This window comes from Oryza sativa, chromosome 7 (genome assembly GCF_034140825.1).
Source record: "Oryza sativa Japonica Group chromosome 7, ASM3414082v1".
NCBI classification, from domain to species: domain Eukaryota; kingdom Viridiplantae; phylum Streptophyta; class Magnoliopsida; order Poales; family Poaceae; genus Oryza; species Oryza sativa.
In genome coordinates, this window is record NC_089041.1 from 17,034,334 (window position 1) to 17,051,120 (window position 16,787).

Consider the following 16,787-nt stretch of genomic DNA (forward strand, 5'->3'; position numbering starts at 1 on the left):
GAAAGCTCTCCCTAGAAGTGTGCATTAAAGAAAGTGGAGAGCTCCCCCTAAATCTTTGCATCCACATTTAAGCTCAAGAGATACAAATCATTTCATAGCACATACATCTCATTTCATGACTCATTCATCACATGCACAATATAAGAAGGAAATAAGAACATTTGCACCATATGAATATAACACATAATTGTCATTACATCTCACACATCCATAATTAAACAATAAAGTCTTATAATATGGCAATAACTTAAAATCCACACATAGTCTCATAAAAAAAGCCAACCATGTTCGACTAAGATAGCTAAAGCTAAATAAGATAGATAGGTATTCTCTCCCTTTGGCATCGAAGCACCAAAAAGGAAGGATGACGAGACAAAGACTCAAGCGAAGGGCGCCTGAGGAGGATCCTCTAGAGGAGGATAGCCATAGCCATGGCCAAAACCAAAGAAATCATAGTCTGAAGGTATCCCAGCAAAAGGATCCTCGATCTCTTCCTCCTCAGGCTCATCGGGCTCGGCCTCAAAGCCCGGTGGGGAGGGAGGGACATCCACGTGAAAATGCTCATTGAGTTGTGCCTGTATGTTCTTGATGCGCCGAGCTGTCTTCTTGATCCCATTCCGCATTCTGCGGTTCTTTTTGGCCTCTGCGGCGCAAAGGTCAAAGAGACTTCGCAGAATGCGGAATAAGGGAGACGGCTCACGACGAGCCATAGGAGAGGGACGCTCACGAGTGGGAGGAGGCTGAGTGGAACCCCGAGGAACACGTGCCACCTGAGGGCCGGTCTCCTCTTCCCCTTCCCCGGACCAAGCATGGTCCGAGTCCTCCGCGGAGGATGGAGAAGGAGTGGGAGACCGATCCCGAGCGCGTTCGGACTTGTGAGTGAGGGACTTGCGTGCAGGCATCCTAAGTCAAGAAAAAGAATGACAATAAGAATAAGGAGACTAATGAGATGAAATACAAGCAATTTGAGACAAGAATCATGCGAAACCAAGGTTGGAGGGTTCAGACATGAATTTTCGGAACTTCCGAAAATAATTCCGAAAATTTTCGGAAGTTTCCGAAAATGCCTAGCCGAACACTACAACTCAGATCCCGCACAAATCCTCCAACAAAAAGTTGTGAAATTGAATCTACAAGTCTTATGGCACTAGAGGAACAACTCCACCGAAGGAAATCACAAGATTTAACTCGAGGGGATTTGATTTTGAGATAGATACCTCAAGAACACGAAGAACACGTGAAGAGCTCGGTGAAGAACGACAATCTAGCCTCCAAGAAGTGCCCCAAACTTGCTCCCACGAGGATGGAGTGAAGAGGAGCGCCAGGGAGCCACCAGAGAGGAGTTGGTCGCTGGAGAGGAGCGGAGTCGCAGAGGAATCTGTAGGAAAAGGAGTGAAAAGAGAGAGAAAAAGAACCCACGGATTGGAAGAAGATTTTATACCCCCGAGATTTTTCGGAAGTATCCGAAAATTTTCGGATGTACCGTTTTCAACCTCTAAAAAAAGAAAAACGTTTTGGCATTCTCTGTACTTTGGCTGTCACGCACGCACGCGTGGGCGCGTAGCAAAGCAAAGCAGCGAATCCGGCTTCACTAGTCTTCTTCCCCCCCGCCGCCGCATCGATCCCCCTTCCCCTCGTCTTCCTTCCCTTTCCCCCAATCAGATTGCTTCCAGAAGCCTCCTTCCCCGCGAAGCAACCAACCCCTTCCGGATCCCGACTCCATCCAAACCCCCATCCCCTCCCCTCTCCCCTACGCTCGAAACCCTAGGGAGATCCATCCACATGCCGCCCCGATGAGGTCGCTCCGCCGCGTCCTCCTCCAGCTCGTGCTCCTCGCCGGCGTCGCCTTCCGCGGGGTCCGCTTCGACGACGCCGCCGACGCCGCCGCCGCCGCCCAGGGGTCGTCAGACCTCTTCGAGCTCCCTTCGCCGTCCCCGACTCTCGCGCTCCCCGGCGGCGGGGATGAGGGGGCCTCGACGGAGATCATCGCCGCGCCGTGGCCGGGGCGCCACGGCCTGTTCACGCCGCCGCGGAGCACGTCCCAGCCGGCGAGAGCGGTGGTCCAGCCGGCCGCCGACTTCGGGTGAGCTTCTTGGTCCCCCTCCCTCCGTCTTCTTCCAGTTGCGATGCTGTTCAGGAGGAGGCTATGGAGTCTATAGGAGGTGGATCGATTGGCTTGTGCAGCGGGACAGGGTGGGGGGGGGGGGGGCTTTGCCTCCTGTTCTTATCCTTGGCTTTTGGAGGAGCGAAATGGATTCCCATCCCGCCAAGTGTTAAAGAGGGTTTCTTGTAGTTAGGGAGGCTTGCTATGTTCCTTTGTCACTTTCTTGCTTTCGTGCTGCAATGGAGTGGGGAAATGCGGGGAAAAGAGAGCTCTCTAGCTGCTTAGGTCATGCATGATCCATGGTTGGAACAGCATCTTCTTGCTGCTTTGGTAGTTCTCACTAGCATTAGTAATGACATGACTTTGCTTGATTGCATTGCACTTCAATTTTAGTATTAGTTACGAATTAATTTATGGAAATGAGCAGCTTTTGCACTTACTATTCCTAGTATAAGAGGTGCTACTTATGATTCAAATTGAGCTGTTTGGTTCATTTCTTATGTGTGTACTTTCCATTTTGTCCCGCCATTTGAAATTGCAACTTATTTGCTTGTTTTTATTGTGAACAGCTCCCAACTCCAGTTTTACGACAATGGTACAATTCAACTAGTGGACCTTCTATCAAAATTGCCTCGGTGGCAGTTCTCCACCGGACCCCCTCTTTCGAAGCATATCACTACTTCGAAACCTGATTTGAACTATGTCATATACCTTGATGGGTCAGAAACATCGGACCTTATAGAAGTTCATAATGGCAGTGGTGTGGTATGCTTTGCACAATTGCGTTAGTTCTCAACATCCTGTCTAGTTTTGCTTTGTTTCTCACCTATCACTGGCTTATTCCTGTAGAGACTTCCCTGGAAACTGGAGGAGTTTATTGCTGAGACTCCATATATACGGGATTCTTTTGTTACGATTGGATCAAAGGTTTCAACTACTTTTGTGGTCAATGCTGATAGCGGTGAGATCATTTACAAGCATAGCTTGCCAGTGGCCTTGAACGAGGTAGGTGGCCCCCTGGTTGAGGAAATTCCATCCAAGTTAGATGCTGCTAGAAGTGGTACAAGTGCTAATATCATAGTGGTTGTGAGAACTGATTATTCTATCAGTGCATCGGATCTTGGGGAACATTTGTTCAACTGGACAAGAACTTCCTTCACTGCAAATTACTATGCGAGGTATGGCCACCAAGACATGCTTGCCCAATCGTCCTGTCTGCGAGGAAATATTCCATGCATTAGGACTGAGGGTCCACCAATTAAACTTTATTTACCTGATTCAAGTTCAGATAATGCAATTGTCTTGAGACCTGTGAACGAAGTTTCTGCTGTGGATGCTCTGGAACCACTTCTACCTCCAAAGAAGTTACCACAACCTGCTGGCGAGTCTAATGTGGCCTTGGATAGTGCTCAAAACCAGACTGCTGACATTGCCCTAGGTCATTTTGTGCCTGCTGACACTGAATTGACCAACAGTGTCACTAAATTTTCTTACAGATGGCTATTCCCCACGTTTCTCATGTTGTTGATCATGGCTTGTCTAGTGAAATTGGCCGATGCAAGCAAATATTGCAGGCAATTTGTGATTCGATTTTTGAAGCCATTTATGCGTGATGAGAAATTGATGGACCCAAGAGGCAAATCAGAGGGAACATCAAAAAGAAGGAAGGCGCGGAAGAAAGATGGACTTATCAATAGCACTCAGATCTTTTCAGCATCTGATAAAGAGGGGAATGGAACTGGTGGATCAACTGAGGCACAAAGTAATAAAGCACATGATTCAACAAATGTGGAACTCCCTAATGGCCTCAATGGGCGTCAGATTGGTAAGCTTTGTGTTTACAGTAAAGAAATTGGTAAAGGGAGCAATGGTACAGTTGTCTTTGAAGGCTCCTATGGTGGTCGGGAAGTTGCTGTGAAACGTCTGCTGCGCTCTCACAATGATATAGCCTCGAAAGAGATTGAGAATCTGATTGCATCTGATCAGGATCCTAATATTGTTCGAATGTATGGTTTTGAGCAGGACAATGATTTTGTTTATATCTCCCTTGAGAGGTGTCGCTGCAGCTTGGCTGATCTAATCCAACTGCACTCGGTACCACCATTTTCAAATACTAAGGGAACAGACATTGAACTTTGGAGGCAGGATGGACTTCCTTCGGCACAACTTCTAAAGCTGATGAGGTATGTGACAACTGGTCACTGGTGCCCTTTCATGTTGCACACCATGTTTATCAGTATATGCATGTGTTGTTTACTTTGAGATTAATTGACTAAGGTCACGCTTATGCATAGCTTAACTTGATGCCCTTTTGCTAAGAACACTTTGCCAACAACCAACATCCACCATTTGCTATTACAAAGTTCCTTAATGGCTGATATTATTTGCCTGCCTATTCTTGGTATTGTTGCTAGCGTGTCCACCAGACCACCACTGATGTTGCCCTTGTGAATTTTCATGTGCAGAGATGTTGTTGCTGGTATTGTGCATTTGCATAGTTTGGGAATTATACATCGTGATTTGAAGCCTCAGAATGTTTTGATAAGCAAGGAAGGACCTCTCAGAGCAAAACTTTCAGATATGGGTATCAGTAAGCGTTTGCAGGAGGATATGACTTCTGTTAGTCATCATGGCACTGGTAAGGTTCAAAGTTGCTTGCGAATATGCAATATGAGAAATTACTTTCTGTATCTTTTTTATGGTCAAGGTCAACTTTCTTAAGTGCATTTTTTAGTCATTGCGATGCTCTCTCTCTCTCTCTCTAACTAGCCATTTCATCCCTGTCAACTTACTGCAGGATTTGGAAGCTCTGGTTGGCAAGCACCTGAACAGCTTCGTCATGGTCGTCAGACTCGAGCCATAGATTTATTTAGTTTGGGCTGCCTTATATTCTATTGCATTACTAAAGGCAAGCATCCGTTTGGTGAGTACTATGAACGGGACATGAAAATCATAAACAATCAATTTGATCTCTTCATAGTGGATCACATACCAGAAGCAGTGCATCTTATTTCTCAACTGTTAGATCCAGATCCAGAGAAGAGGTAAGAATAATTTGGTATTTTGACATCGTTAATGCCCTGAACATTTAAAAAGGCTTCCTGATTTTCTGAATGCATTTTTTTATTAATGTTAACAGACCAACGGCCGTGTATGTGATGCATCATCCTTTCTTTTGGAGCCCTGAGTTGTGCCTTTCATTTCTACGAGATACCAGTGACAGAATTGAGAAAACCAGTGAAACTGATCTCATAGATGCTTTGGAAGGCATAAATGTTGAAGCATTTGGTAAAAATTGGGGAGAGAAATTAGATGCTGCCCTGCTTGCAGACATGGGACGTTATAGAAAATATAGTTTTGAGTCCACTCGTGACCTTCTAAGATTGATCAGAAACAAATCAGGACATTACAGAGAATTTTCAGATGATCTCAAGGTCTGTTGCTGCATTTCTTGTTTTGTTTGCTTTGTTTTAGTTTTCCTGCATACAGCTAAACTATGGGTCAAACAAGAGGTGGTGCTGTAGTATGCATGAATGCTGTTGTGTGTTCAATGGATGTTCATATTAGTTGCTGTGCATGAATGTAGTATATAGGAAAAGTAGTTAGTTGCAGTCATGAATGTTATATTAGTTGCTTCTGTATTATCTTAGATAGTTTCTTAGTTTACTTCTTTTATGTAAGGTTCAACTAAACTATGTAGTGTGCTAGTTTGTGATGATTTTGATTCTACAGTCTTATCTTCCTCACAAGGGTGGGCACTACTGCTGACCTCCTCCTAGGAGTTAGGATATATCTCTGCCTTTTCGGTTTTCTGGAGAATATTAAAAGTTTGAGATACTATTTTATACATTTTCAGTTTTCTGAAGAATATTATCAAGTTTGAGATACTACTTACAGATTGTGACCATGCAATCATCATCCCAGACGCTAACATATTCATGTTAATAAAATTCCAGGAGCTACTTGGGTCGCTGCCGGAGGGATTTGTTCAGTATTTCTCAAGCCGATTCCCAAAGCTGCTAATTAAAGTCTACGAGGTCATGTCCGAGCATTGCAAGGACGAAGAAGCTTTCAGCAAATATTTCCTTGGAAGCTCGGCGTAGCTGTAACCTGCAGGAGGGGTGAAGGCCCTGCCCTGCCTAGTGTGTACACTAACACTCTTCTAGCAAAAATGTATGTACATGTGATTTGTACCATATATCATAGGGTAAAGAAAGTTCAGCCTGTACATTGTATTCCACAGAATTGTGTATTACTTATAGTAAATCAAATCTTTTACCTGACTATATGGACTGCATTATCAAGGTTTTTTTTTTTTTCAATTTTGTTTCGTCTTGTGATTGTGTGCTGTTAGTCCCCTTGAGTTGTTCCAGAAGATGAATTCATCCTATTCATGTACGGAGTACATTTGCAAGATTTGATTCCGTTGTTAGATTCGTTTAGACAGGTGAGTTCGGCTTGTTAAAAATCATGAGTTGGTCTATGTCAGATTGTCAGCATGCAACATCTCTAGAACTGGTGTAATTAGAACAACTGGTGTCATATCTTTTTGTTTTCTCGTTCTCCTTCCGTATGTTCCATCATGTGCGGGTAACCATAGTATCTGTCACGTCCTGATAAATTCATCCTGAAATAAAAATCATTCCCTAAAAGGAATAATAGAATTAATTAAAATTCGAAAAGAAATTGGCAAACATTAAAATGCGTACAAGAAAATTTTGAATGTGGTCCAGAGAATTTTTGTTAAATTCTCTTTGGTCTAAAAGGAGCCCTCAAATTTTACTTGAATTTTCAGAGCACCGGAAATAATTATTAAGCAACAACAACCTTGATCAATGTTTATTAAAAAGAAAAAGCTAAAAATAAATCCTCCTTCCTCCTTTGGGCCAAGCCCAGCCCAAAGTCTCCCTCTCCTCCCTCTCTTTCCTTCCTCCTCCCGGCCCACCTCTTCCCTCCCCCTCCCAGCCCAGCTCCCTCCCCTCCCCTCTCTCTCCCGGGCCTGCCTCTCCCTCCTCTCCTCCTAGGCCGCCTCCGGGCCCAAGCCGAGCGGTGCCCTCCCGCCCGTGCCGCGCATGTGCGTGCGCTGACCGCGCGCCTGGCCGCGTGGGTCCCACACGCCGGGTCGTCGTCCTCCTCCCGCCCAGCCTCCTTCCTCTCTCTCTCTCTCCCGTGCAAACCCTAGCGCCAAACCTCCCCAAAATCCAAGCGATTCAAACCGGGGTTTCCAAAATTGATTAGGGGTTTTAATCCCCATTGATTCCTCTCTCTTTCCCCCATATTTTCCCCTTGATTCATGGCCCCAATCGTCGGGAACGCCCGCGCCAACCCCGGGCACCTTCCATGGCCGCCGGCCACGAATTCCGCCGCCGTTCCCCGTCTCTCCCGTGGCCGGCTCCCTCCCCTCTCCTATAAAACGGAATCTCCTCGCTCCGTTCTATCGTTTTAGCCCCTTCTCGAGCTCCCCCACGGCCACACCACCTCTCCCCGCCTTCCCTTCTCTCTCTCCGGCGCCGGCCGATCTCCAGCCGCCCCTGCCGCCGCGTCGGCACGCCGGCCGGCCGTGCCGTCACCTCTCCCGGCGTCGCAGCTGCCTCCTCTTCCCCGGCTTCGCCCCCGTTTCGCGGGGAAATCATCGGAGACACGTCCTCGCCGGCAAAACAGTGGCGTTGCCGCCACTGTACCTCCTTCAGTCGCCTCGGTCGCCGCGCCAGAGCGTCGGCCGACGTCGCCGTCTCCTTCGTCGACGTCGCAGCATCGTCCTCTCCTCCGGCTGCTCCTCTGTTTCGCTAGAACACCGCCGTGCCACGCCGGCCTCTCCATCCGCCTCGCCGGAATTTCCCCGGTCGGCCCTTCCTCCACCCGTGCGCCGTCGGCCGCGCCACCACCACCTCCGGCATCGCAGCAGCAAGGTCGCCCTCGGCCTCGCCTCCCCTTCGACCGAACCCCGCCGGTGTTCGTCGTCGTCGTCATCGTTCCTCCTCGCCGGCTCGTCGTCTCGCGGCGCCGCCTCCGTCGTCGGATTCGCAGCGGCGTGTTCCACACCGTCCTCGTCTCCGTGCAGCCGCTGCCGGCTGCCCTCGTTGCCTCCTCGCCGGTCCCGGTCGTCGTCCTCATCGTCGTGGCGTTCGTCCCTCCGTCAAGCCGTTCTCGTCCGTCGTCCGCGTCCGTCAAGTGTGCCGCTGCAGCCCCGTCGTCGTCTTCGTCCTCGCCTCCGCGTCGCCAAGCGTTGCGTCGGCCGCGTCTCGCCTTCGTCCAAGGATCGCCGCTGAAGTCGTCCCCTCGCCTTTCGTCTCCATCGTTCCTGGCCGTCTCCGCCGCGCCCGTTCGTCGTTGTCGTTCCCTCGCCTCGTCGCGTGGTGGTAAGGATCTCTCCTTCGCTGCCCCGTCCTCGTCCTTTCGGTGTCGCCCGTGCCCGTTGTGCGGTTGTCGACCCCGGTACTCGTGTACCAGTGTCGGTAGTCGTTCGCTTGTGCGTGTGGTGACCGTGTTAGTGTGCCCGCTCGGTAGCCGCGTGGTTTCCACGTGTGCAGGCCGTGTGGTGTCTAGTGGAGTCCGTTTGTCGGCCACTCGCCTCGGTTGAGACACGGGGTCCGCTTCCGTCGACCTGTGGACCGTCTCTGTGTACCCGGTCTGCCGTGGTCCCTTAGGTTGACATGTGGGGTCCGCATGTCAACAGCGCAGCCTTCCTGTCTTTTCCAGGCTAGCGCTTACACATGTTTTATAATTGCAAAACCTAATCACAATAATTCATAAATCTCCATGTAACAGCATTAAACTTCAGATGATCATATCTTGGTCATACGAACTCTGAATCGACCCGTTCAAGTCTCCTAATGTTTGTTATAACCTAAAGAACCATGTGCTTTCATTTTTATGTATTGTTATTGCTTCTTTATAGGCTTGTAGCTTTGCTTGTGTGCTTCGCGTAGCTTCTGTCGTTCCGGAGGTTCCCGAAGCGTGGTTCGTGGTCGTCGCCGAAGGTTCGGAAGGCCGTTCTCTCTGAGCAAGGCAAGTCACATCATCCTTGAGCATATTGAATCCCAGTTTGTAAAATTATTTTGATTTAAATTAATGCATTATCGCTTTATTTAAATTCCCGCGTTATCACTGTTTTATTTAGCCATGCCTATTTATCTTTGTTATGAACTTATCATTGTTGTTATTGTTATTATTACCTTGTTCACCCTAGGATAAACAAAACCCCAACTAGTGAGTACTCTATTTATGGTTCCACTAGTACGAACTTAGGTAGATGCTTCGCTGGTTAATTAGGCAACATTAGGTGGTTTTATAACTTTAGACTTTGGGAATTCTCATATCATTTGGACACTATGGAATGGTTGGCTTATGTTGGAATTGGACACACACCTCCCCCTCTATTCAAAACCCCCAAAATGGTTTTAGGCTGGGCTCGAGGTGCGTGGTTGGGTTTTGTTAGTCGTACCTCGGGTTCTATAAGGATTAAGCTCGGGCCTCTGTTGCAAAGCACTACTGTACTTGCACATGTCTAGTGGGTAAGGCTTAGTTTGTGGCTCAGTCTAGTTATAAACAAAGGTACACGGATGGAGATGGACGAAGTCGGGGGTCGATGGACATCTCTAGGACAAATGAAGGCTACACGAGCTGTGGCCCGGTAGTCGAGATGTCATGGCACAGGGCTGGTGTCCTGCTGCTAGGGACTCAATCCTGCCTGCCTGTCCCGGAGGTTCCGGCCGTAGGCGGGGCTGGGTCGATACTCTTGTTTATGGCTAGGATGGGTTGGAACTATGTCACGTCTTCCGTCCGTATGCCGTGGTGGTATGTGGCACGTGGTTACACGTGAGGAAGATGTGTCTTGTGGGTAAAGATGTACACCTCTGATCAGAGTAAATCTATTCGAATAGCCGCGCCCTCGGTTATGGGCAAGCCTAGCAATGTACCCAATTTAGTGTTTTAATTCTTAAAACCTGCTTAACAACTAAAATGTGGAATGGTTGGCCTGGGTTGGCTTGGGACGAGCTGGGACCCAGGGTCGGGTTGCCAGTTCGGTCTGAATCATCGTAGGCCTTGGGTTAAGGCAGGTTCGTCAGGGTTCACGGCTTTGATTAATAACACTATGTAGCTCTAGGATCGTCTTTACAAAGTAGCTTTGGGCAACTAAGTGACTTTTAAATGCTGTTTACTGCAAAACTTAACCCCTATATTATTACCCCTTGTACCTCCTTGCATTAATCATGTATCTGCCAGTGTGGCTTGCTGAGTACTGTGGTTGTACTCATTCTTGCTTAATCTTTCCCCCCTTCAATAAGAGAAGCTTTGGAGAAGAAGTATTAGGTGGAGTCCTGGCTTATACCCCAGTTGAGCGCTGTCACACCCCGAAGTTCTCCTCCCAAGCCTAAAATTTAATTTATAAGAGACCCTAAGAAAATACCGGTGCAAAGCAAGAGTAAACCCTTTTAAATCAATGCAAATAATAATCGGAGTGGGCATGTGGAATTTTTCTTGAGTTCTACATGTCGAAATTCACTAACAGGATTTTTAGTGGAATTTTCAGAGCGCTCGAAATAATTTTACCCAATTAAAATTGAGCAAGCAATATTTTAATTCCAGGGAAAATTCTTTTCTCCTTTTTCTTTTTCTTTTTCCCTTCCTTTTCCGAATGGGCCGCTGGCCCATTCTCTCCTTTCCTCCCCCTCCTCCCTGCTGGGCCGGCCACAGGCCGAGGCCCAGCTAGGCCGCCCCGCCGCCCTCCTCTCCCAGGGTCTCCGACAAGTGGGGCCCACCTGTCGGGTCCTTCCCCAACCTCCCGTCGCTCCCGCCGCGCCGCCGCGCCCGCAACCGCAGCCGCGCCCACGTCTCCGCCTCCTCCGGGCCACGTCGACCACGCCCGCGCGTGCGCCGCGTTCCCCGCGCCCACTCCCCTCTCTCTCTCGCTCGCGCCCGCGCCCGAGATGGCCGGGATTCGATTTTCGAATCCCGTCTCTCTCTCCTCCCCCACTTCCCCCACGTTGGCCGGCGAAATCCTGCCTCTCCCGGCCACGTCCGGCCCCCTCTCTCCCTATTTAAGCTCTGCCATCGCCCCTTCTCGCTTTTTCCCCATTTCGCCGAACTCTCCCGAGCTCCCCATCGCTCCCGCGCCGTGCAACCACCCGCCGCCGCCGTTTCCGCTACTCCGGCCGCCGCTAGCCGCCGCTAGGCTCGCCGCCGCACCGCGCCGTCGCCGCCGTCGGGTTTGCGTGGCCGAGATCCACCCCGTCCAACCCTCCTTCGTCGAGGTCCGCCGCCGGAGCGCCATTCCCATCGTGCGACGGTGAGGGTTGCCATGTCCGCCGCCTTTGGCCGGCATTCCCGTCTCATATGGCCCCTCTCTTCCTCTCTAATCTATTTCTTTTCGTTCTTTAGGTCGTCCCGGTCGCCGTCCGCCGCGTGTCGACCTCCCTCCGTCGCTCCTCGTCGCCGGTCGCCGCCGTCCCCTTCGGTGAGGACTCCCTCCCCTTTCTTTTCCTTCCCCGATTCCCCGTGCGTCGCCGCCGCCCGCGCTCGCCGTCGCCTTCGGTCGTTGCCGCCGTCCGCTGCCGCCGCTTTCGCGTCGCTTTTGCGCCGTCGCCTCCGCCGCCGGATGCCATTGCCGGCAACGCGTTCGCGCGCGCGTGCCGTCGCCGCTAGCCCTGGCCGGCCGGTCGGCTTTGATGCCGAGCCGAGCCTGGCGGCCGCCTCTATCGCGGCCCGTCCGATCGGCCCGAGGACGATCTGGGCCGTCGGTCCCGTGGACCGGCGGTGGACCACCTGCGTGGTCCCGGTCCACGGTGAACCGCCCCCCCTGAGCCGCTGACCAGTGGGCCTCGCTTGCCGGCGCCGCACCCTCTCCGTGCTGACGTCAGCCCTGGGAATTATTGCGCAATAAATGATTTAAGGTTTTTTTATAGTAATAAACACAATGAATCTTCTAAAATTCATAACTAATTCATCCGAGCTCCGTTTAAGCCCATTCAAGTCTCAGTAAATCAAGAAAAATGTGTAGAATCCATTAAAAACGGTTTTGTTCCCTGTTTCAGTAGTCTTATAGCCTGTTTGCAATGTTTGCCTTGTATGTCGCTAGATTCCGGTTCCTCCGACGCTCCGGTGTACTTTGAAATAGTCGCCGAGGTTCCTCCAGCAGCAGAGCAAGGCAAGTCATGCTTGTCACTTGAACATGTTGATCCTATATTGCAAATGCTCTATTGTTTTCCTTCAAATACTGCATCGTTTTATAATGTTACTAAGGGGTGTTTACCTATTGTCATAGCCATGCTATTGTTGTACCATGTCCCTTTGTCAGCTTGGGGTTATAACATGACTAGAGATTGGACTAGGGATTGCTTAGCCATGCTTAGTTCAACTAGTGCACAATGGGGAAAATCTTATTAATGTTTAGACTGTTGGTTCTAATGGTATTGTTGGATTAGTGCCACCGCTTTGGTGTTGGTTAAGTAAAATAAATCACATGGTGGGCTGTGGGTGCATGGTTTTGCTGGTCGCACCCATGGCAGTTAAGGACCGGTTCGCGGGATGCCCTGGAAGAACTTATCGTACTTACCACAAGCCAGCGTGGGCAACGGTTGGGCTTGTAGCGTAGCTTTCTTCTAGCCGACGCATCCAGGCAAGGGTGGGCGTGATGGAGTTTGGATGGGCCCTGCGACGGCCTATGCGGCTTCCGGATTCACCTAGGCACGAGAGGGGACTGCCCGCTGCCTTGCGAGGAGTGGGGGTGAAACCTGAGGTGTGGTGTGCTTGGTTAGAGGGGGTTATGCGAAGGGTCCTGTCACGGCCTCTTTCCGGTATGTCGTGGTGGCATGTCGGCGCACGGAAACGTGTCGTGGGGCTGTATCTTGTGGGTACAGTTGTACACCTCTGATCAGAGTAAAACTATTCGAATAGCCATGCCCGCGGTTATGGGCGGTCAACCAGATTCACCGTGATTAGTTTCACCCTAGTGTAATCTTTTGAATTTGGATAGTTTAGGTGGATGGTTGGGCCTGTTGCAACGTGGAATAGCGTTGGACAGTGGATAGTTAATATTAATTAATTATTACAACTGTTTAAATCTTTCAACTTCTGTTTATAAGTGCTCGCTTTATGCAAATGAACCACTCTAGCTCTTCTGTGATAATTCCCTGCATCATACCCCTATTCCGGTATGACTTGCTGAGTACAGTGGATAGTACTCAGTCTTGCTCTATTTTTCCCAACCCCAGAGTACGAGTATGTGTCAGATGGAGGTGTCTCTGAGGAGTAGGCTTCGTCCGTGCCGTCGAGGATGCCTGTTGAGTGGTGTTCCCGCTGCAGTTCTAGTCAAGGCTTAGCTCCTGTTGTCTTTCTTTTCTTCCGCTGCATTTATATAAGACTTTTATGATGTTTGTAAGACGTGGATCTGAATGTCAACATTATCGTTTGTGTACCCCGGCCGGTCCTGGACGGGGATTTTAATGCACATCCTGCTTGGAATTCTATTCGGGAATTTCTGGGCGTGACAAGCGCGTGTGAAGATGGAACCGTAGGCCCGCTAGTCTGCTGCTGTTTATTTTTGATTGTCAGGCCTTAAGTGCCTTTGTAATAATGTAAATATTATCGATATAATAAAGATGTGTCTTTTATATCATGTTTGTATGGTGTACCCCGGCTTTTCCTAGGACGGGGATTAATACACTAGCGTTCGGGAAAGTGCAAATTTTCTCGGTCGCGACAGTATCATTATTTTAATTTTGATTTATCCCCCCTAACCAATCTTAAATTATACGGTTTGGAAATATGTGAATAGTAAAAGTATATTTCCAAACCGAATAATTTGTAATGGTATGATCTAATTAACCCATTTTGTATTGGCTTTCGCTTTGTACTTTACTGTAGCAAGCCACAACCACGATTGATTGAAAAGTGGCTCAAACAAACGAGCTCAATATCTCCAACCTTTTAGATATAATAAATAAATTATGAAATTAATGGACTGGATTTTAGTACTTATATCAACCGGAGGGATACTTGTATTAAGCTGGGAAGGAAGTTATCATATTAAACTTAATAAAAATAATTTAAATAATAGATATCATTTTTCTAGTAGCTATATAAAAATTTGACAGGTTTTGAAAAAAAAACTTTCAAAATATAAGTATAGTATGCTTAGAATGTAATAACATTATAATTACATTGCAAATTATGTGCATGCAACTAGTATGCACAACTAAAAATTACATCTAGGTAGTAGGCTAGTATAGCATGCTTGCGCCGAAGATGTTCATGGGTTTTGTACCTGCCTTGTGCGTGTGACGTGAAATATTTTTTTTCACCCTTTTTTCACAAATCTCAATGCATCCGATAGTCTACAACTTGAAAGTTTTGGTGAAAAAAAACTGTCAACGATTTCTTAGCACATCCGTTTTTTTAAGTGTTGCAATCCTTTTTTTTTTCTCGTTTTGTTGCACTGGTTGTGTATGAGCGTTTAACTCTCTTTTTATTTGGACCAGTAAATAACTAAATATGCCATGCATTGCACGGCCAACACTATTGGGAGTGGGTTAGTCGTAAATTTGTCATATATCCTAAAAGCACATGATCTTTCTGAACTAACCGTTTCTTTTTTTTCTATTTTTCTCCATCAATATTTTTTCTTTCTATTTTTCTCCATTAATATTTTTTCTTTAACTAATCGTTTCTATTTGAGCTGGGGCTAAGTCTTCGGACTGAGATCCTCTATTTTAAGTCAAGTAACTTTAAAGTCACTGACATGTACATGGATCCATAGCAAAGAAAGTCCATATCTTAAGCTCAGTTCGTTTCCCATGGTTCCCAACTCCCTTCTCATTTTTCGCGTGCACGCTTTTCAAACTACTATTTTGGTGTGTTTTTTTGCAAAAAGTTTCTATACGAAAGTTGTTTAAAAAAATTATATTGTTCCATTTTTGAAAAAAAAATGAGCTAATACTTAATTAATCACGTGCTAATAGATTGCTCCGTTTTCCGTGCGGAGGAGTTTGGTTCCCAACCATCCTAAGCGAACACAGCCTTAAGTGACTTAAAGTCAGAGGATCTCGATCCCAAGTCCCTCTATCTTGCTAGATCACCATAGAGAATAAGAAAAGAAAGGGGAGGAAGAAGACCGAAGAGAATCAGAGCAAACCCTCCAAATTCAAAGTTAGATCTACCCCTGGATATACGTTATGGGAGGAAAGAAGTACGACTCCGTTTTTACAGAGAATGTTATGTTTGTGCCTTATAACGAGTCAGATCCATATAATAATGGGTTAAATAGATCCATACCATTACAAATTATTTGGTTTGGAAATATGCCATTACTATTCACATATTTAGAACCATACCATTATAATTTTTAGCTATTTAAAATATGCCACTACATACCCATCTGATGCATCCAATAAACATTTTAGACCAAATTACCCTTTTCTTTTTCTACTGTCCATCTTCTTCCTCTCCTTTCTTTCTTTTTGGATTTGGATCTGATACTGGCAGCTTATCTTTCTCCTCCTCATCTACTCACCCATTTTCGCTTGAACCTAAGCAAGGCCACTCATGTACTCTCGCACCCAAAGGAAGGTCCAGCAACGACATCGAGCCATCATCAACAACTTCCCTGTTTATTTTTTTCTCGTTTTTGTTTCTCTAGAATTTGTACTAAAGAAAAAGGAAACAAGGACCACCCACTCCACCTTTGGCCCGACGAAGATCAAGCATGCGTGCATGTGAGCAAATATCGCTGGCGGTCATGCCTTGTGCGACTCGCAGCCGCCTTGCACAAGTACGAGAGCACCTGCTGCTTCGAGAGAAGAAGGGACGAAGGAGAGAGAAGATAGAACATGGGAGAGAAAGAAGAAGAGAACGAGGAAGAAGATAAGGGATAGTTTGGTCCTAAAATTTTTGCAAATATTTTGAAGAGGTAGCTAGTGGCATATCTCTACTACTTAAAAAATAAAAGTGCTTCCATTGTCCGTTAAAAAAACCGGGCGAAAAAACCGAATCTATCTGATCCAAAAAAACCGGGCCAAAAAAACCGGAAAAAGAAAAGAAAAACCAAACGTCAATAAAAACCAGTCGTTAAAAAATGTCCGATCAAAAAAAACGGGTGAAAAAAAAACTGAAAAAAGAAAAGAAAACCGAATCGGTTCGATCCAAAAAAAAAGGGCGAAAATAAGTGAAAAGAAAAACGAATCCGACTCTGTCAATGCGGTAAAAAGAGGGTGAAAAAAATATGTCCGATTCCAAACTCTGCATTGGTGAAAAAAATTGATGTGCCGGATTGAAGATCTTTTTGCAAAAACGGAACATACGTGTCGAGAGCATTCCATTTTTATATAATTTTTATTTTTAGTTTGTACTTTTGCATTTAAGTCCCTGTAATTTTTATATTTACATTTAAGTCCCTATAATCTTGCAATAAGATACTTGAGGTCGTTTTTGTTAAAAAAATAATAAAAGAGAGAGAACAAAGGCAGAAAGGTGCATTAAAAGAAAAATAAAAGCTGCACAAAAAAGAAAATAAAGAAAAACAACAACAACAACAAAAGTCTTTTTCCCCTAAGTGGCGAAAAATACTGTAGATCCGAACGGAAAAAAAATCTGATTTATATAAAAGGCAAAAAAAAAGTGGTAAAAAAAATGCTAGATCCGATTCCTTTATAAACGGAAAAAAAGTCTGATTCCTATAAAGGCCAAA

General features: G+C 46.9%; 1 protein-coding gene and 1 long non-coding RNA gene across 3 annotated transcripts; one reads left to right on the forward strand and one right to left on the reverse strand.

The window, feature by feature from the left end:
• Window positions 1-141: 141 nt before the first annotated feature.
• LOC4343197 (uncharacterized) lies at window positions 142-1,650 on the reverse strand. The gene is made up of 3 exons (XR_001547735.3): window positions 1,531-1,650; window positions 1,218-1,378; window positions 142-903 (listed from the first exon to the last, which is right to left on the reverse strand). It is a non-coding gene; the product is annotated as an uncharacterized lncRNA (long non-coding RNA).
• LOC4343198 (serine/threonine-protein kinase/endoribonuclease IRE1-like) lies at window positions 1,534-6,400 on the forward strand. 2 transcript variants are annotated; one of them, NM_001422147.1, is made up of 7 exons: window positions 1,534-2,083; window positions 2,674-2,869; window positions 2,954-4,287; window positions 4,570-4,742; window positions 4,902-5,148; window positions 5,244-5,538; window positions 6,061-6,400. In NM_001422147.1, the coding sequence occupies exons 1-7, from the start codon at window positions 1,794-1,796 to the stop codon at window positions 6,205-6,207; spliced, it is 2,682 nt and encodes an 893-aa protein (NP_001409076.1). In that variant the 5' UTR covers window positions 1,534-1,793; the 3' UTR covers window positions 6,208-6,400. The 2 variants fall into 2 exon arrangements, with proteins under 2 accessions (NP_001409076.1, XP_015647365.1); XM_015791879.3 differs by having other exon boundaries at window positions 1,637-2,083; window positions 2,674-2,864; window positions 6,061-6,390.
• The last annotated feature ends 10,387 nt before the right edge of the window (window positions 6,401-16,787 follow it).

What these genes read in the sequence shown, in the direction of transcription:
- LOC4343198 (NM_001422147.1), top strand. Translation starts at nt 1,794, where the DNA reads ATGAGGTCGCTCCGCCGCGTCCTCCTCCAGCTCGTGCTCCTCGCCGGC. An exon ending in TTCATAATGGCAGTGGTGTG is followed by an intron (nt 2,870 to 2,953) that starts GTATGCTTTGCA and finishes TTATTCCTGTAG; the next exon opens with AGACTTCCCTGGAAACTGGA. An exon ending in CAACTTCTAAAGCTGATGAG is followed by an intron (nt 4,288 to 4,569) that starts GTATGTGACAAC and finishes TTTCATGTGCAG; the next exon opens with AGATGTTGTTGCTGGTATTG.